The sequence below is a fragment of the Hemitrygon akajei genome, chromosome 23 (genome assembly GCF_048418815.1).
Source record: "Hemitrygon akajei chromosome 23, sHemAka1.3, whole genome shotgun sequence".
In the NCBI taxonomy this organism is placed as follows: domain Eukaryota; kingdom Metazoa; phylum Chordata; class Chondrichthyes; order Myliobatiformes; family Dasyatidae; genus Hemitrygon; species Hemitrygon akajei.
Window position 1 is genome coordinate 41,517,606 of NC_133146.1, and position 20,655 is coordinate 41,538,260.

A 20,655-nucleotide genomic window follows, 5' to 3' on the forward strand; every position below is an offset into this window, starting at 1 on the left:
CCATGGAATGTCTCTAAGTGCTCTAAGCACTCCACAGTGCCTTGGTAGGTCTGCCGTCCTGGCCAATGAAGCCAAACTAGTGGTCACCTCCATGCAGTCTGCTGGGTACAGTCTTTGCTAGCTTGGGTATGCAAGCCCAAACTCATCAAGGATTTTAGGCCCATCAATTGCTCTCACCTAGTCTAGCCCTCTTGTCAAAGTTATTTACCAGGGTCTGGCCACTGACACTAGCAAACAGCAGCTTGGAGCCACAGCTGAGAGCAGAGTGCCAAGTTGGGACCAATGGCGGACAAGCTCTTCCCAAGTAAGCATGACATGCCTGCCCCATCAGAGGGGCTACCCCTTCTTAACTCCCTTTACACACCCTTAATTGCCTAATAAGTAGGATGATAATGGAAGGTCAGCAGGCCAGGCAGCGTCTATGGAAAAGTACAGTTGACGTTCAGGTCTCCAGTAGTTTGTGTGTGTTGCTTGGATTTCCAGTACCTGCGGATTTTCTCTTGTTTGTGATAGTGGAAGGTTGTTTCTTACACTGAGCGCCCTTGAGAGATGGTGTGCCTTAAGTGTCGGTGGCGGGCACACCATTGTTTGCTGTCCATGTCAATGATTTGGATGAGAATGTATAAGGAACAGCTAGCGAGTTTGCAGAAAACATTAAAATAGTTGATCGTGTAAAGAATGATAAAGAATATCAAGAATTGGTGCTGGGTGCAAATTGGTGCAAATGGAGTTTAATTCAGATAAATGCAAGGTGGTGCACTTAAAAAGAAATCAAGATAAAAAGTAACAAAATAAGAAAAAAGGAGGAAAATAATCTAGCATTAATTCAGAAAACATGGGATAATTTCATTCCAAAGTAAACAAAGTATTCTAAATGGAGAATGAAACAACTGTGGCTGATAAGGTAAGGCCAAGACTGTATAAAAGCAAAACAGAGAGCATATTATGGTTCAAAAATTAATGGGAAGAATTTAAGAAACCAACAGAACTCAAAACACAATAAAGGAAAAGTAATAAAGGAAGAATAGATGAAATAAGCTACCCAATAATATAAAAGAGGATACCAGGAATTTTTTCAGCTATACAGTATAAAGAGTAAAAGACAGACAGGATTGTTCATCAGACTTCTGGAAAATGATGCTGGAGAAGTAGAGGTTGTGGACAAAGAAATGACAGAGGACTGAGTAAGTATCTTACACAGTCTTCACTGTGGAATGCAGCAGCAACTTGCCAGAAATTTGAACGGGTCAGCAGCAGAAGTGAATGTAGTCACTATCACGAAGGAGAAAGTGGATAGGCATTTGGACTAGATGGATTGCACCCCAGAGTTCTGTAATAGGTCGCTGAAGAGATTGTGGAGACACTTGAATCAGATCTGTGAATGGACAATGAACCCATGAACACTAACTCACTATTTTTTCTTTATTTTCTCTTATTTTGCACCACTTCTTTGCTTTAGCATTTTAATATTTATAATATATATATTTCTTAATGTTGTTTACAGTTTTTATATTATATATTGCAATGTACTGCTGTTGAATAACAACAAATTCCATGATGTATGCCAGTGATATTAAACCTGATTCTGATTCTGGTCAGGAATAGTTCCTGAAGACAAGAAAATTGCAAATATCACTCCTCTCTTTAAGAAGGGAGGGAGACGAAAGAAGGAAATTAAAGGCCAGTTAGCCTAACTTTAGAGAGATTGACAAGATTCTAGAGTTTCTTATTAAGGATGAGGTTTTGGGGCACTTGGAAGCATATGATGAAATATTCCAAAATCAGCATAATTTCCTTAAGTGAAGATCTTGTCTGACAAATCTGTTGGAATTCAATGAGGAAGTAACAAGCAGGAAATGCATTGGTTGTTGGTCGGTCTTTGTTTAAGCATAGGTTTTGTCTAAATTCTGTTGTATTTCTTTTTTCATGTACATAGCTGCAAGAAAATGAATTTCAAAGTAGTAGATGGTAATATCTAAGTATTGAAATGGAAAAGAAATGTGTGTACTTTGAACTTTGGACTATTACAGATGGCCAGGTATGATGTTGTGGCCATCACTGAATCGTTGCTGAAGGATGGTTGTAGTTGGAGGCTGAATGTCCAATGTTACACGTTATATCAGAGGGATAAGAAGATAGGCAGAGGGGGTAGCGTGGCTCTACTGGTAAAGAGTGACATCAAATCGGTACAAAGATGTGACATAGAATCAGAAGATGTTGAATCCTAGTGGGTTGAGTTAAGAAACTGCAAGGGTAAAAGGATGTTGATGGCAGTTATATACAGGCCTCCCAACAGTGGCTGGGAGGTGGACCACAGGAACAGGAAATAGAAAAGGCAAGTCAAAGGGCAATGTTATGGCAGTCATGGGAGATTTTAACATGCAGGTTGATTGGGAAAATCAGGTTGGTAATAGATCTCAAGAGAGTGAGTTTGTTCAATGACTTTTTAGAACAGTTTGTGGTTGAGCCTACTAGGGAATTAGTTATACTGGATTCGGTGTTAAGCAATGAACCAGAGGCAAATAGGGAGCTTAAGGTAAAAGAACCATTAGGAAGCTAGCCAAAGGAAATTGGAAGAAGCTGTTGGCAGGGATGTCAGCAGAGCAGCAATGGTGTGCATTTCTGGGGAAAATGAGGAAGGTGCAGGACACAGGTATTCCAAAAATGAAGAAATACTCAAATGGTAAAATCATACAACCATGGCTGACAAGAGAAGTCAAAGCCTTTGTTAAAGCAAAAGAAAGGGCATACAACAAAGCAAAAAATAGTGGGAAGATAGAGGATTGTGAAGTTTATAAAAACCTACAAAGAGCAACTAAAAAAATCATTAGAAGGGAAAAGATGAAATATAAAAGCAAGGAGGCAAATAATATCAAAGTGGATTGTAAAAGTTTTTTCAAGTATTTTAAAAGTAAAAGAGAGATGTGAGTGGATATAGGACCACTAGAAAATGTGGCAGGAGAAATAATAACAGAGGACAAGGAGATGGCTAATGAACTAAATGAGTATTTTGCATCAGGCTTCACTGTGCAGGACACTAGCAATATGCTTGATATTGTAGCTTGTGAAGGAAGAAAAGTGGATGCAGTTACTACTACAAGAGAGAACATGCTCAAAAAGCTGAAAGACCTAAAGTTACATAAGTCACCCAAACCAGATGAACTTCATCCTAGGGTCCTGAAAGAGGTAGCATTAGAGATTATGGTGGCATTAGAAATGATCTTTCAGAAATCATTGGACTCTGGCATGGAACCAGAAGACTGGAAAATTGCAAAGGTTACTGCACTCTTTAAGAAAGGAAGAAGGCAGCAGAAAGGAAATTATAGACCAGTTAGCCTGAACTCAGTGGTTGGGAAGATGTTAGAGGATGTTAAGAAAAAGAGTACTTGGTAACACAGGACAAGATAGTACAAAATCAGCATGGTTTCCTTCGGGGAAATTCCTGCCTGATGAACCTGTAGGAATTCTTTGAGTAGATTACAAGTAGATAGATAAAGGGGATGCAGTGGATGTTGTATATGTGGACTTTCAGAATGCCTTTGACAAGGTACCACACATAAGGCTGCTGACCAAATTAAGAGCCCATGGTATTAGAGGAAAGTTACTAACATGGCTGTAGCATTGGCTGATTGGTAGGAGGCAGTGAGTGGAAATAAAAGGATCCTTTTCTGGTTGGCTGCCAGTGACTAGTGGTGTTCCGCAGGGGTTGATGTTGGGACCACTTCTTTTTATGCTGTATATCAATAATTTAGATGATGGAATAGATGGCTTTGGTGCCAAGTTTGCAGATGATACTAAGATTGGTGGAGGGGCAGGTAGTGTTGAGGAATGGGTAGGATGCAGAAGGACTTAGACCTTCTGGAATCTTACCTCCACTCCATCTGCCAAAAGCAGTATTTCCCAGTGGACAGCCATTTTAATGTTTATACCTATTCCCGTTCTGACATTTCAGTCCATAGCCTCCTCTTCTACCATGATGAGGCCACTCTGAGGGTGGAGGAGCAACACTTCATCTTCTGCCTCGGCAACCTCCAATCTACTGGCATGAACTTAGGTTTCTCCCTCCAGTAATTTTTCTTCCTTTCTCCTTCTCTCTTCTTCTGTTCCCCAGTCTGGCCTCTTACTTCTTCTCCTCGCCTGTCTATCACCTCCCCCAGTGCTTCTCCTTCTTCCCTTTTGCCTGTAGTTCACTTCCCACTCCTATCAGATTCCTCATTCTCCAACCCTCTACCTTTCCCACCCACCTAGCTTCACCGATCACCTTCTAGATAGTCCACCTTCCCCTCCCCTCGCCTTTTTTTTATTCTGGCATCTTCTATCTTCATTTCCAGTCCTGCAGAAGGGTCTCAGTCCGAAATGCTGTAAGTGTATTCATTTCCATAGATTCGGCCTAACCTGCTGAGTTCTTCCAGCAATTTGTGGGCGTTGCTCTGGATTTCCAGCATCTGAAGAATCTCTTGTGTTTATATTCCGATAGAGAGCCTTTTATTTGTAAAGTATGTAGAGCAATTATACACTTTTAAAAAGCTTAATTTTACAACTCTACACATAAATAAATACTCAACAATAGGGACTATTAACAATTCATTCCTTCCTTCAATTGAATAAATTCTGGAATTAGTTGAAACCAGAGCTGGTTTGTTATATTCATCATCAGCTTATTTCCCATAGATTAATATTTAACAAGTGACTTTTAGCCACAACATTTTAATTGAAATTGTTTGTGGATTTGCGTTAATCGAAACTCAAGAATAATTTTTTTTTTACCTGCCTCTGGCTAACAAAAATATCATTGATGTAAAAGTTAATTTTCATAAATTTATCTATAAACCATTTAAATTCTCCAAGGAATTCCCGGGATATCATTTATTGAAATTCTGGTAAGCAACCAAACCCAGAAGACTATTATTAAAGCATCATCTTTCAAATCACCTACTTTAAAAGTCTTAAGCCTTCATCATTCCCAATATTGAACACATTATGAAAATGTGTGAAAGCTGCACAAAGCAACTGGGTCGCTGAATGTCTCTGATGACAAGGTATTAATGAGGCAGCACAAAATGGTTCCATATTTTAGGATTCAACTGTCCTTACAAAGGGAAAGGCTGTCTGCTCCACTATTGTTGACAGCTCAAACCCTAGAGTCAGAAGTTGGATAAAGGAAAAAGTCATGGATTCAGAGCCTTGGTAGAGAGTTAAGGGTGGAGGAAGAATGAAGGAGGCTCGGTGGTTGAAGGAACTGGCACAGAAGCGAGAGAAAGTGGCCAACGCTGAGTATGTGACCTGGCAAGCCAGGATCAGAATGACATAGCAACCAAGGATTTGCAGGGGGTTAGTATTTAAGAATGAAAGGAGGTGGGATGTTGAAAACGAAACATAGAGCAGCACAGTACAGTATAGGCCCTTAGTCCTACGATGTGGTGCCGACTCCAAGATCAATCTAACCCTTCCCTTCCATGTAGTGTTCTATTTTTCATTGATTCCTAAGAGTCAAGAGTCTCTTCTATGTCCCTATTGTATCTGCCGCTATCACCAACCCCAGAAGGGTGTTCCATGCACTTCTCACTCTCTGTAAAAAAAATCCTACCTTTGACATCCCGTTATACTCTCCTCTGATTACCTTAAAATTATGCTCTTTCATATTAGCCATTGCTGGCCTGGGAATAAAAGGAGCCCATTGTCCACTCTATCTATGCCTTTTATCATCTTATTGTAACATTATTCCTGCGCTGTCACAGGAAAATAACATCTGTCATCAGGAGTCCCCACCACCCAGGTCATGCCATCTTCCCACCATCAGAAAGAAGGTTCAGAAGCCTCAGGATTCACACCACCAGGTTCAGGAACCATTTTTATCATCAACCATCAAGCTCTTGAACCTGTGGGTTAGCTTCACTCAACTTCACTTGCCCCATCACTGAACTGTTCCCACAACCTATAGACTTACTTTCAAGGACTCTTTATCTCATGTTCTCAATATTTATTGCTTATTTATTATTATATCTTTTTTTATCTTTTGTATTTGTTGTTCATCCATTCTGCTAGGTACAGTCTTTTATTGTTTCTATTATGTTTCTTAGATTTGCAGAGTATGCCCGAAAGAAAATGAATCCATGGTTGTATATGGTGACATATATGTACTTCGATAATATATTTACTTTGTACTTTGTATATCAAGTCACCTCTCATCCTTCTATGCTCAAAGGAGAAAAGCCATAGCTTACGCAACCTTTTCTCATCAGGCATGCTGTCAAATTGGATCTACATATCTACATATGGGTGAGTGGTGGGGAGGGGTTTACCGGGGAACAATCATTCGCAGAAAGTAGTTGGTATCAGGACTAAGCAGAAATTGGAGACACTAAGAGATCTTAAGCGACCTTAGGAATTTGCGAAGATTCAGCATGATATCTAAAACTTTTGACAAACTTTAATATCTGTGTGATGGACAGTACATTGACCAGCCTGGTATGGAAACACCAATGCCTTTGAATGGAAACTTCTACAAAAAGTAATGGAAGTAGCCCACTCCATCATGGGTAAAGCCCTCCCTACCATTGAGTACATCTACACAGGAAAGCAGCATCTATCATCAGTGATCATCAGGGATATTTATTGCTAATTTTATTTATTTATTTGTTTGTTTGTTTATTTATTTATTTATTATTTCTTTCTTTTTGTATTTGCACAATTTGTTGTCTTTTGCACATTGGTTGAATGCCTACTTAGTGCAGTCTTTCATTGATTCTTTTTTTGTGTGTGCCATACTCTGCCAGAGCCACTTTTTTTTAATCAAATGATTGTCTTGGAGAGAAAGATTCTGTGAGTGGTCCCCCATGTCCTTCTCACAGCCCAGATTTTTTTTTACGAGGCCGAGTTGCGAGCTCGACTCTCAAGCCGGCACGGATGGAAAGCGTGCCTGGGAGCAGCCCGACTGGATTCGAACTCGGGGACCATTGCTCCGGAGTCCGGTGCTGATGCCACTGCGCCACCAGCCAGCCTATTGATTCTATTGTGGTTATTATTCTATTATGAATTTATTGAGTATGCCCACAGAAAAATGCATCTCAGGGCTGTACAGTATATGGTGACATGTATGTACTTTGATAATAAGTTTACTTTGAACTTTGATCTGTGACACTGGGTATGTACATTGCTTAAAGGGAACTTATCTGAAATGACTGTCCATAATAGACCTACAGGCTTGGTACAGCTTAGGACAGGTTCCTTCAAAGTTAAGATGAAACAAAACCCTACTTGTGTCGTGAAGTCCCATGTTCACTTGAGTTGCCTGAACCATCCTTTGTTCACATATGCAACCCAAAATCTTTGAAGTGTCTTCTGAGCTACACCCCTTATTACTGGCCACAATTTCATGGAGAAAACAAAAGGAAAATAAGAAACCTTGATTTTCTATTGTGAATTTTCTTTGGAAATAAATTTCCATTGCACACTAAAACCTACCACTCCACACAATACAATATCTTGAGACGTATATTTTAAAGATATTGATCATTTTATTTATTTTAATCCTAATAATTGCAGATTCACAAGTGCAAAAGGAAGTGGAAGTCCCATTTCACAATTTTATCCCCTTTATATTGCATGGGGCCTCTGGGGTTTGCTTCTTCCAAGTGGGACTCTGACCTTAATTTCCTAACATAGTCGAAAAGGCAGAGACAGGCTATGTGTCCTATCATGGTTCAGCCAGCATTTTGGCTGAGCTATGCAGATTCTTCAACACCTCTACACGTTGCCTGCAACATTATAAGTTTTTCCCCTGTCATATATTTATCCAAACAAGAGAAAATTTGCAGATGCTGTAAATCCAAACAACACACACAAAATGCTGGAGGAACTCAGCAGGCCAGGCAGCATCTATGGAAAAAAGTAAACAGTTGGCGTTACAAGAAGGGATTTATTGCAAAAGCACCAGAGGGGTTTCAGTACATGAGGGAAACTCAGGAAGTTGAAATTGTTATGCAGAGGACAGAGAAAGTTAATGGGTTGCTTAACAGAAGTAGTTGAATCATGAATGACTTTAATACAGAAGGAAAAACTGTGCCCACTGGCAGAAGGAGCAATGGAAATTTCTCATTGATTTTGGATTTTAGTAAAAAATTTTTGTTGATTCTGTGTCATTTTGTCATCTAGATTGTATTATCTGAAAGGATGGTAGATAGCAGATATAACAATAGTATTAAACTCATTCATGATTCTACTACTTCTGTTAAGCAACCCATTAACTTTCTCTGTCCTCTGCATAACAATTTCAACTTCCTGAGCTTCCCCCATGTACTAAAGTCCCTCTGGTGCTTTTGCAATAAATCCCTTCTGCACCACTTGGGGACTTTGACATCCTCCTTTAGTTCTTGTGCCTGGAATGAAACATAATGTGACAAAAGATAAAGTTTTATAAATGTTGAGCAAAACTTTCTTCCTTTGGCTCTGCTTTTCTACCAATGAAATCAAGAACTCCTTGTGATTTGCCTAGTTATACTCATCTGAGTCTCTCTCACCTTGCATCCCCTTTAAAATTGTATAACATACTGAAATTAAACATATTTTCCACACAGTGGGCTCTTCTACTCTTTTCAAGATCTAAAAATGTGATAAGTAAGACATACTCCAGCTCTCTTGGTAGCATGATTAGAAAATAAGACCGTCCAAAATCAAGGATATGCTCTAGCTAATTAGAAGGCTCACTAATACCTAGTTCTATGATTCACACAGATCTAGAAGAAGCCAATTCATATTGGTGGGTTATATGGCATTTTGGTGGAGCTAAAGGTGTTCTTTAGTAGAGTTACAGGCATATATTTAATATTCCTCGATATGTAATTCCACCATTTTACCTCAACACAAATGCAATGTAATAGTATTTAATGGGGTAAGCAGATTACATCAACATGGGTAGCTGGACAATATTAGACACTTACTTTCCTTTCTTTTTTGAGAAACCTTTAATCCAGCGGTTTCCACCTGTGGACCATGGACCCCGCTCTTAATGGTAGGCTTGGGAACCCCTGCTTTAATCTACAAATGATGGTTCATAAGGCTTCAATTATCTGTCATCTTTTTGTGAAGCTCTATTCTCCCTGGAATAAGCCACCTATTAGCGTTTCACTTCAACCTTCAATGTGTCATAAGGATATCAGCAATTCATATCAGAATCATATGACATATTCATAAGATATATCAGTATTCTTAAAGAAAATCAGCATATTGGGTGCAGTGATTGACAAGCCCCTAAAAATTATTGACCGCTTTCTAATGGTTCACGATCATTGTCAGGTGCTTGGAGCCAAGGTAAGCAGTTTCCTGAATAGATGGTCAACTCCAGGCTGTTTAATTTGGAAATAGTTCGATTAAACCGTACTGGTCAAACCATCCAGGAAGCAGCGCACCCTGGTTGTTCAAGGTTTTGATGAAACATCAATTGAGCATTGATTAGAATTCTGACCCTTCTGCATGCTAAAGTGCACTGTAGGGATGGTGTCCTGTGCACAGCTGCGAAAGTAGATTTTGTGCTTTAGGCTCGTGCTTACAGCAGCAGAAATCTGACACGCGTGTTTAGAATTATTACATGCATCAACAATATACAAGCAGATGGAATGTATAAGATAAAGGGATCAGACTGCGAACTGCCATTGCTGCATCTTACTATCTCTACATAACAGACAGCCTCTGCCTGCCTTGGCTGATTCAAAAAGCTGCACAGTTAACACTAAGATCTCTCAGCTTCTCCCATCAAAAGCTGAGTGTGGGTTAAAGGGTTAAAATAAGTATACGAACTTTTGGTACTGAAAGCTCTGCTTGAAAGTAATGTGGCACACTGAATGATTCTCAACAAACTTTTTGCAACCTAATCATTGTTTTCTCTCATTTACTGATTCCTTTTGGTATGTGAACTTCTTGATATATAATTTTTTTCTCTCCCTATGCTTGGCACATCCCCAGTCAATTCAATTCTGACCTGTTGCTGTAGTGCAGAAATAAAATGAGCAGATTGATTACAAAGTGATGCAGAAATTGTGTACTTTGAGAAGGGTGTGAAGAATCAAGAACAAAAAGACATAGAACCATGTTGATCGACAAAGGAACTAGAAGGGGGGCCTAGAAGGAAAATTTACACAGGAAGTTGTTAGGTTCAGAAAAGTGCTGCCAGGGGAATGTGGAGAGACAGATTTAATCACAACATTAAAACAAGTAGCAGAAGGTAAGGATTTAGAAAACCATTGCATGCAGTTCCAGTCACCAAGGTTACAGTAAGAATGTAGAGGCTTTGGATAGGGTGCAGAGTAAGTTCATCAGGAAGTTTCCTGGACTGGAGAGGTTTAACTATAAGGAAAGATTGTACAAACTTGCATTGTTTTTTGTGGTGTGCAGAAGGCTGAGAGGTGACCTGACAGGCGATAAAAAATTATGAAGTATAAACAGGATAGATGGTCAGAACCAATTTTCCCCAGGAGAAAAATGTCAAATATAAGAGGGCTGAAGTTTAATGGAAAACATTCTAGGAAAGGTAAGTGATTTGGTTTTGATTAATACTGCTCCTGACTCACAAAGATCCCTTTTCTTTCTGGAAGTTAATTGCTTCAGAAAGGAACTTTTGGAACTATTAATTAATCCAATCAGATTCCCCTAACAGTGAGTGTATCTTGTTTTGATGCATCCTGTAACAGATGAAACGAGTGATGTAAAACCAGTGCAAGATCAAAATTTTAACATTAAAATAAAATGTCTGTTGATTGTGGCCAGACATCCTTTCCACTTAGTTAGAGTCTTGCTAAAAGATTGATTCAGAGGCATTCATGCAGTTAATGGGACATTGATTTTAAACTTATCCATTTGCCAGTCCTGCTGACTTTGAGCATGAACAAGGTGGTAGATGAATAGAGTTGTACCTCCATTCGAATCAGCAAGAATAATCCCGACTTATCTGTTTGAGACTGAACATTCACAAGCACTTACGCCAAAACCGTGGGTAGCAACGATCATTGTCAATCACCTTGACTTTTGTGCTGTTATGGTTATAGTTTGATTTGGAATTAACATTGGTTTTAACACAAAGTTGAATTACTGTAAGTCAGTGCCATTGCTCTGTTTCCTGTCATACTGAGTGGCATTTTATTCTGGGCTCGCTGCCACATAAAAGATGGAGTTGGCACCAAATAAAAGGCCTATGAGCATACATCAACACTGTCTATTCCCAACCAGAAATCACAGAGACTATTGATGCACCATCAATAACTCTCAGAGATGGGAGGCGAACGATAGGCTTTTATTAGCAGCAGAAGTGACCACAACATCTTGGAGACTGAGGGAGGAGCAGTGCCTCCAATCGCCTTTACCCAGGGGTCTGTGGGAGGAGCCACAGGAGCAGTCAGCAGAGGGGCATGTCCAGACAGGTATACACATAGTTTACCACAACTATGGATGGTGAAATGTTGGATATTGGGCTCAAGGTTGAGGTCCAGCACTTTGCTGAGCAATCATAAAGGGGCCAGATTGGGGGGAAGGGGCGATTTCGGACCAAGGACTGAAGGGTGGTGGGGTTGTGCCTACACAAAATAGAGAGTCAGCAGATAGTGGGAAAGATAGATGGATGGGATGGACTTACTTTAAAGGACTCCAACTCCAACACCACAATGTCCTGGATAATGTGCACTAATTCCTCCTCACTGAACAGGAACAGCTCTACTGAAGTGTGCCAGTGATGCTAAAATCAGACATGCAAGCCTGACTGAAGCCAGAAAGTGTGTCTGATAGAAAGACACAAAAGGACCTGGAATTAATTACTTCCATGTTTCATTCCAGGAAAAGTTTATTTCCATTCCAACCAGAGAACCAAAATAAACATAACTAACAACTCTGATTCACAGCCCCTTATCTCCAAATTGCACATCAGCAAAATGACCCATTGCTTTTGAAAGCCATTGAAATTTTAACAAATATATCAACATTATCACTTCTTAACTGACACTGAGGGCTAGTGACTCATTTCATAATATTTCCACTTCTTGGTCAGAATGGTGTAGCATTGTCATAACCAAAATCACTAACATTAACAAGAATTTGCACAGTGGTAGTGTTACCATTATGTATTGACATTGTATCTGAAGCATACAAAGTTGCAGTGAATAAAGCTGATGCATCTAATGTTCAGTGAGAATCCACGGAAACACTGCCTTGAAAGACACAAGTTTCTGATTTTATTTGAAATGCTTGACACTTCTTCATTTTATACTAGTTATTGAGTAACCAAACAAAGTCTAACTAGTTAATAATCTATATTGGGTTGGCACAGTGTTACTGCAGGTAGTGCACCTAACTTATAGCTCTCACAATCCACATTTGATTGGTGATGTCTGTATAGAGTTTGAAACTTCACTCACCTCAATGCTGAACTGACTACACAACCTATAGACTCACTCTCAAGGAATCTACGACTAAGTAATTTTATTTTATTTATTACTTGTATGATTTGTCCTCATTGGATATTTGTCAGTTTTTGATAAGAATAGCTTTTCATACATTCTATTGTAAATCTTTATTTTCCTGCAAATGCCTGCAAGAAAATGAATCTCAAGGTAGTATATAATGACATATACACACTTTGAAGTGTTTGATAGTTTTCAAAGTTGGCTTCATTCATTTCTTCCTTTAGCAAAAGTAAATATGCTTGGAAATTGGCATTTGAACCTTCACCCTACAAATGAGTATGCATTTCCCAGAATGCTCAGCTTCCCTCCATATCCCCAAAGATTTGTTGCTTGTTAACTTAATTGGTGAGTATAAATTGTCCTTAGTGTAGGTGGCTGGAAGAAGCAGGGAATGTTCGTAGGCATGTGTAAGCTCATAAGTTACACTGAGATAAGTAGAGGAATGAGATTTCTCCGAGAGCCAGATAGACTCAATGGGCCAAATGGCCTCCTTTTAAATCATGAAGAAGCATGAATATACCCAGTCGAGTCTGAATTATAATGTACACTTATACTCCAGAAGGCTTGCAATCCTGATCCATCGTGCTTCCAGAGCTGTTGCACATCTGGTTGGAGACAATAACTGAGCTTAAGTCATTCATTATTTATAAAGGTAAATGAGATTTATTTTGAAGTATTTGATAGTCTTCAACATTGGCTTCATTCATTTATTCCTTTAGCAAAAGTAAATATGCTTGGAAATTGGCATTTGAAAAATTAATTATGGCAGTATAACGTACATTCTGAATGTAAAATTGATGATTTCTTAGCTGGCTCTAAATTGTTCATCAAAGTAGCCTTTCAGCAGAGCTATTCTTAACCATCAAAGGAATGCTGATTAAATGACTTGGAGTAGTACTTCTCAATCTGACGTCAAGTTCATGAGATTCAGATTGCTTGGACAGTGCTGCAGATTTGTGCGGTTTATTGGTTCACCAATACCAATAATTAATATGTTAACCAATACCAGAAATATTGAAATACATGAAAATAGTCAAATCATCCAAACAAATTGGAACAAGGCTGTAAATGAGCAGTGGGTCACCTCGATCATGGCAATTCATGGCCTGATCTTCTTTTCCATGGTCATGTTCTCCAGTTAATCGAGGCAAGTGAATGCTTCCAACTGAGAAGGCTCTCTCTCCTCCTCAATGTGACTCTGTGCTGGCTGTTCTTTATGGTTGAGTTTAGGGGCAGGGAACACCCAAAATCAATCCATGACCCAGATGTACTTACCCATTTTTTGGAAAACAGGTAGCAGTATGGACTTCCCTTAACCAGCAAATCATTCTCTGATACCCATCATAAACACAAAAGATTCGGCAAACGTTGGAAATTCAGAAGAGCCCACAAAGTGCTGGAGGAACTCAGCAGCGTAGGCAGCATCTATGGAGGAGAATAAACAGATGATGTTTTACACCGAGACCCTTCATCAGGACTGAAAAGGGAAGGGGAAGAAGTCAGAACGAGAGTGGGGAAGGGGAAGGAGTACAAGTTGACAAGTGGTGCTTTCGGATGCCAACCCTGTCTTGTAGTCAAGTTGATTTATGTTGCACCAAAACTGTGTTTTGGTCTTTGTCCCTGCTCAACTGATAAGATCCATCAATAATTTCATGCTGTTCCTTTGAGGTCATGTAGTAAAGATAGCTGCAGATCTCACGTATGTACCATCTCAATGTATGTTGGAGTGGGTAAAGGGAAATCAGAATCAGGTTTAATATCACCTGCATATGTCCTGAAATTTGTTAACTAAGCAGCAGCTAAACAATGCGATATATGATAAGTATAGAAAAATAAATAAATAAATTGCACTAAGTATATATGTGTATATTAAATAGTTAAATTTAAAATAGCTGTGCAAAAACAGAAATAATAGTAGCGAGGTAGTGTTCATTGGAACCACTCCTGGAAAATGTCCTGGATACTACGGAGGCTAGTACCCAAGATGGAGCTGACTGATTTTACAATTTGTTTGTAGCCTCTTTTGATCCTGTGCCGTCGCTTTCCCCACCCACCATACCAGACAGTGATGCAGCTTGTCAGAGCACTCTCCAGTAGAAGTATTTGAGTGTTTTAATTGAATAACCAAATCTCCTCAAACTCCTAATGAAATATAGTCGATGTCTTGCCTTCTTTACAGCTGCATCAATATGTTGGGACCAGGTTAGATCCTCAAAGATATTGACACACAGGGACTTGAAATTGCTCACTCTCACCACTTCTGATCCCTCTATGAGGACTGGTTTGTGTTCCCTCATCTTACCCTTTCTGAAGTCCACAACCAGGTCTTTGGTCTTACTGACATTGAATGCAAGATAGTTGTGGTGACACTACTCAACTAGCTGGTATATCTCGCTCCTGTACACCCTTTTGTCTCCCTCTGAGGTTCTGACAACAATGGTTGTATCATCAGCAAAGTTATAGATGGTATTTGAGCAATGCCTAGCCACATAGTCATGAGTATAGAGAGAGTAGATTAGTGGGCTAAACACACATCTGTGAGGTGTGCCAGTGTTGATCGTCAGAGGGGAGGAGATGTTATTACCAATCCACACAGATTGTGGTCCCCCTCACAAACTATAGACTTTTCGCAAAGCCCTAATATCATAGGAAGTTAAATTACTAAATAATGGATTCACTCTTGTTTGCTTTTAAGATGGTTTTTGCATTTTGAAGATATAATGTCAACTGATTTATCTCCTGATCTCCTAATCTCCTGACTTACTGAGGTGACATTGGACTGTGTAGAGGGAGAGTGAGTTTAAAGGAAGTGAGCAGGGGTATTTGGCACAGTTGGCGTGTCACAGTTCTCGAGGAGACATTGGATTGTGTAGAGGGAGAGTGAGTTTAAAAGAAGCGAGCGGGGGCAACCGACACATTTTGTGTGCCACAGTTTCTGACAGCTTTCAATGGATTTCAGTGCCTGATATCTGCCACATCTCCCACTGTTGCATAAGCGTCTTCAACAAAATTTTCTACATAAGGAAAGGAAAATCCATCCATGAGACCAGAAGGCAGTTCACATACCTACATATGCCGAGACAGCGGGCTTCTCCATAATTCAAATACTGACAGACTGAGCTGTATGCCATTAAGGGCTCCTGCAACCTGTTTCTGAACAGAACACACTTTCATTCCCTGATTCCCTGATTCCACGTGATCACTGACAGATGATTAGATTGTTAATGCCTCAGACCAGAAAATCCTAATCTCCACTACCCCCCCCCCAACCCCACTCCCCAAGACTCATTCATCCTTGGTTAGTCAGTTGTTCCTGCTATATTTCAGCCACAAAGAATCTGCAGTAAATATTATTTTTTTTAAACGTGCATGACGTAAATAGAAATAAAAGGAGAATGGGGTCAGCAGGTCAAACAGCATCTGTGGATAAAGAAACAGAATTAATGTTTTGGGTCAAAGACCCTTCATTAGAAGTTCTGGTAAATAGCCTACTACCTGAAATGTTAACTCAGCTTCCCTTTCCACATCTCCTTCTAAGGATATTTATTGAAGCAGCCTTTAGGGTTCCAAAGTCAGCACCTCCGGTGCCTAGACAGGTCAGGTCACTCCCAATTATGCTCCAGGAAGAATATCCCAGTTGATGCTGACCTCCTATATTTTCCATTATCTGGCTTTCATTCAGACTCACCTTTGTGTGTGGTATAACAACTGTTGAACAAGGAGGAAGATCAGGAGGAAACGTAAGCCAAGGAGATGGTGCTGGCAGATGCTGTCTGTATGAGCGAACAGAGTATTATTAATTGGCCTTTTAACAGCTTACGATATCACATGTCCTAGACATAAGATAGAACATGCTTCAGCCAGCAAGATCTGAATAATATTTTTCCTTGGGTTGATGAGTGGTGTTAGATTCATATCGCCTAGTGCAAGACAATGGTACCTACATTCAGGTGAAGCCTAGGTGTTTCCCCTTCAATTTCAACAGCATTCCCATTGCCTAGTACCCATTCAAGGGATCACCAACAACCAAAACCTGCTCTGCCTCAGGCAATGTATTATTGTGGTAGCAAGAACATAGAAATAAGGTGTGCATTTGCTAGTTGAACTTATGACCAACAAGACCGCAAGACATACTGTATGTTGCAACGGTGAAAGAATGTTCTTTATTTGTCATTTTAAGTGCACCTCCGTGCTTGCCACTGGATAATCAACCCATTTGGTTGCCATCAGCCATTCTGAACATTCACTGCAGCCACTGATGATTCATGACGTCGGCAGTGCATAACGAGTACGGCAACTCTTCAGGTCTTCCTTGACAATTGCTGGGAAATGCCACGCATTCTGTACTCGGAAAGATAAAGTATTTGCATCTTGCAAATGAGAAGAGTTTGTGGAATGGCGTTGGAGAGTGCAGTATAAGGAGTCCTAAATATGGGACCCCTTCTTCAATCACCTCTGCATCTCTACCAATCAAGGATTCTTTGGCAACCATTTGTATTTATAAATCTGTTCTCCAGACTACTAAATTTTTTGCACCAGTAATGTCAGCCAGAAGTCTGTTGTTGATAGTGAGAGCAATGTAACACCTTCCACTGCCAGAAAGATGGAATGAATGTTGACTAGTATGCCTGCATAATGTATCTATCAATGTGAAAAGGTAACCTGTGAGATGTATGTGTAGGAATAGTGATAAATTTATGATTGTGTGGTGGCACAAATATTACATAGGAAATCTGAGTAATGTTTTAGCCGACTGAATATGGTACATAACATGGAACTGTGTATCAATGTATTGGAGAAATACAATTTGTAATATGATCACCCACCATTTTAACTCTTCCTGCAAGATCATTAAACTTTTTTGCGAAAATATATTCAAGCCCATATTACTTTGCTCCTGGCTTGGATCTCCTTGGCTATGCTCTGCCTCTGCAGTTTTTAAATTCTGTTTGGTGATACAGCACAGTAACAGGCCCTTCCAGCCCAATGAGTCCACGCTGTCCAATTGCACCCACACAACCCATTCATCTACAGAACCGCACATCTCTGGAATGTGAGGAGAAGGTGTAGCACTTGGAAGAAACTCTTGTGGTTACTCAGAAGATGTACGCACTCTTTACAGACCGTGGCAGGGACAGAATCTGGGTCACTGGCAGTGCAATAGCATTACACTAATGGTTACACTACCATGCCACACTCAAATGTTCAGCAATAGTCAGCTGATTCTGGGAAATCCTGAGATCCTTGACTTAGAGACTCCCTTCTCTCCAGTCCAGCTCTTCAACTACCATCTTGAGAGCAGCATCAGAAAATTGAGGTAGTCCTCTTGTCCATAGTCTGATATCTTACATCAAATTATTCAGCGCTGTATAATCATTTCAGCAGCGGTTGGAGTCAATGAGAACTACATCTTTAAGACGTTCAGACAAGATTAAGATCAACACCACGCGTGCAGCTGGTGATAGACAATCTATAATAACGGGCCTGAACAACTGTAATTGCCATATGCTGCAGACTTGGCACTAGCTCATTGCAGCAATCATCTCAGTCAGGTGCTTCGATGAATTTCAAGTGCAAGCTGTACCAGGGCAAACCAACACGGGCTCTACTGATATTGTGATTCAAATTTTTCAGCACTGTGTGGTTTCCAGACCATCATCTTGTAGACTACCACAATTGTTAAAACGTTGAGGTTGTTGAATGTGCAAGGAAAAAGCAATGATGCATAATTAATGTGGAAAAAAGAGATTAAGATTTTAAAAACAACTATTTTATGTTAACATAGTTTTACATGTTTGAATGTCACTCATTCTGTTGGGTTTATCTTTGGCAGATGCAGCTTAAGGCAACATTCCAAATTCATCCTCGTGTGTTTCTGTTCACATCACTTCACCTGAAAGTGCTGACTGGCATTTAAGTGACGACGATAGACTTCAGACTTTGCTGCTAACTGGGCACATTTTCTCCCCATGGCCTGCCTACTGGTGGGGGCTCTCCTTCTGTTAGCTCAAACGAGCTCGGTGCAACCTGGAAGTTCTCAGTGGAAAGAAGGAACACTGCTTCAGTCACTAAGATACCATGGCGGACTGGAAGGAAATGAAACTGAATATAGGTCACCACAGCCACAAAACTCCATTACAAGCCAAATGATTCCACAAACCATAATTATAGGTGTTCGCAAGGGAGGAACCAGGGCTCTTCTGGAGATGTTGGACATTCACCCAGATATCGTGGTTGCTGCTACTGAAGTCCACTTTTTTGATTGGGATGAAAACTATGTGAAAGGTTTAGAATGGTACAGGAAGCTGATGCCTTTCTCTTATCCACACCAAACCACAATAGAGAAAACCCCAGGCTATTTCACATCTATTAAGGCTCCAAAAAGGATCCATGATATGAACAGTTCTACCAAGTTGCTATTGATTCTGAGAGACCCGACGGAGAGAGTGATATCGGACTACACTCAAGTCTACTACAACCGGCTGGAAAACCACAAGCCTGTGCAACCCATTGAAGAAATGGTCATTAAAAATGGAGAACTCAATACTAAATACAAGGCCATTCAGAGAAGTCTATATGACATTCACATGGGTAACTGGCTAAAATATTTCCCACTGAACCAAATACATATAGTTGATGGTGGTGCTCTTATTAAGAATCCACTGGAAGAATTGCAGAAAGTTGAAATATTTCTTAACATTCCTGCTAAGATAATGACATCAAATTTCTACTTTAATCAAACCAAGGGTTTCTATTGTCTTCGAAGCGATGGCAAAGAAAGATGTTTACATGAATCCAAGGGTCGCCCCCATCCAGTTGTGAATAGTACTGTACTGAAGGAGCTAAATGCTTACTTTAGAGAACACAACGAGAGGTTTTTCAGGATGGTCAAACAGTCTTTTGATTGGCATTAAAACAGGGGGATGATGCAAGTTAATTCAGCTCGGGTTAAAGCAATCAAAACCATTTTGTGATTTTGTAATGACATCCTTTTTAATTCATGGAAAAATTAAAGAAAACTTGTGATCTTCTGCCATAGTAGGTGAGCTGGGCAACTAATCTCCACACAAATGCTGGCCATCAACAGCAATGCATTATTGGAGTGAGCAAATCTAAGACTACTCATGTAAAGCAAAGTAGAGACCTGTTCAGTGATAAAATATTCCTTGATGGAAATAGGAGACAATAATATACAATATATTTCATAGGTAGTGATGCTACTGGTTTGTCCCTATCATATGGATATAGATGAGAAATATTGACAGTTCATGTCAATTATTCTTTGCTTAATTGGCTAATAACTTTTTATGTTCTGCTGATTGTTGTTTGCCTAACCAGAAGGCCTAAAATTGCATATCTGTTTTACATAAGTTATGTAAATGAACATGACCAACCTTCTCAAATAAAGGTATTTTGCATGTTTGAAGATGCATGATATTGTTTCTATTTAAAGTATTCAACTGTAATATTTCAGAAAGAAAAGTGACAAATGGTTGTGTTACTATATTCAACATATTCATGATATATTGTAAACTGTTCAATAATATTATGATTTGTGAACCTACTACTCATATTTACTTTAAACTATCAAAGCTCCAATGTATATCTTTTTCTCTGCTTTCATTGTGCTATTTATATCAAAATAAATAATATTTTTTTAAATATTCTTTGTTTCATAATGTAATTGCTAACTGTGTGTGCTGCTTACTCTCAACATTCAGGTGATGAAAAAGGAACTACATTGTTGTATCTCCATGTTCCCATTCAGCTTTTGGGGATGCATTCTACAGGAGAGTTAAGAAATGTTGATAGGCTTGCCTATCCTCAGCATCTTAATTTAAACTGCCAATATGTAACCACATTTTTAAATTTTAATACAATAATGGCATTAACCATAAATATATTAACAAAAGCTTTCAACGCCAACTACTTATATTACAATACAAGTCTTTGACTCAACTTGGAAACAGCTTAATGCTGCTGGATCATCGACATTGATTTCTTTGTAAATAGCACCAAAGAACTGCCTTTGAGGTTTTCACACTATTTGGAATTTTCTCATACAACATGAACTTTGCTCCACTGCAAAGTTCAAAGTATGTAAGTGGAGTGAAAATTCAAAAGGCACAAAGTACATTCACAAACCATCTTTAATTCAGGTTGCTTGTCAAAAATTGAAGAAATTCAATCTCATTTCATTTTTGTACAG

The 20,655-nt window shown here is 39.5% G+C and overlaps 1 protein-coding gene across 5 annotated transcripts in view; it reads left to right on the forward strand.

Annotated features, from left to right (window-relative positions):
- Positions 1-20,059, forward strand: part of LOC140715093 (heparan sulfate glucosamine 3-O-sulfotransferase 1-like) — a 166,186-nt gene extending 146,127 nt beyond the window's left edge. For all 5 annotated transcript variants that reach the window (XM_073026822.1, XM_073026824.1, XM_073026825.1 and 2 more), the window contains one exon: positions 18,280-20,059. In XM_073026822.1, the coding sequence (XP_072882923.1) occupies positions 18,416-19,360 (945 nt within the window). In that variant the 5' untranslated portion in view covers positions 18,280-18,415 and the 3' untranslated portion in view covers positions 19,361-20,059. The remainder of the gene's footprint in view (positions 1-18,279) is intronic.
- The last annotated feature ends 596 nt before the right edge of the window (positions 20,060-20,655 follow it).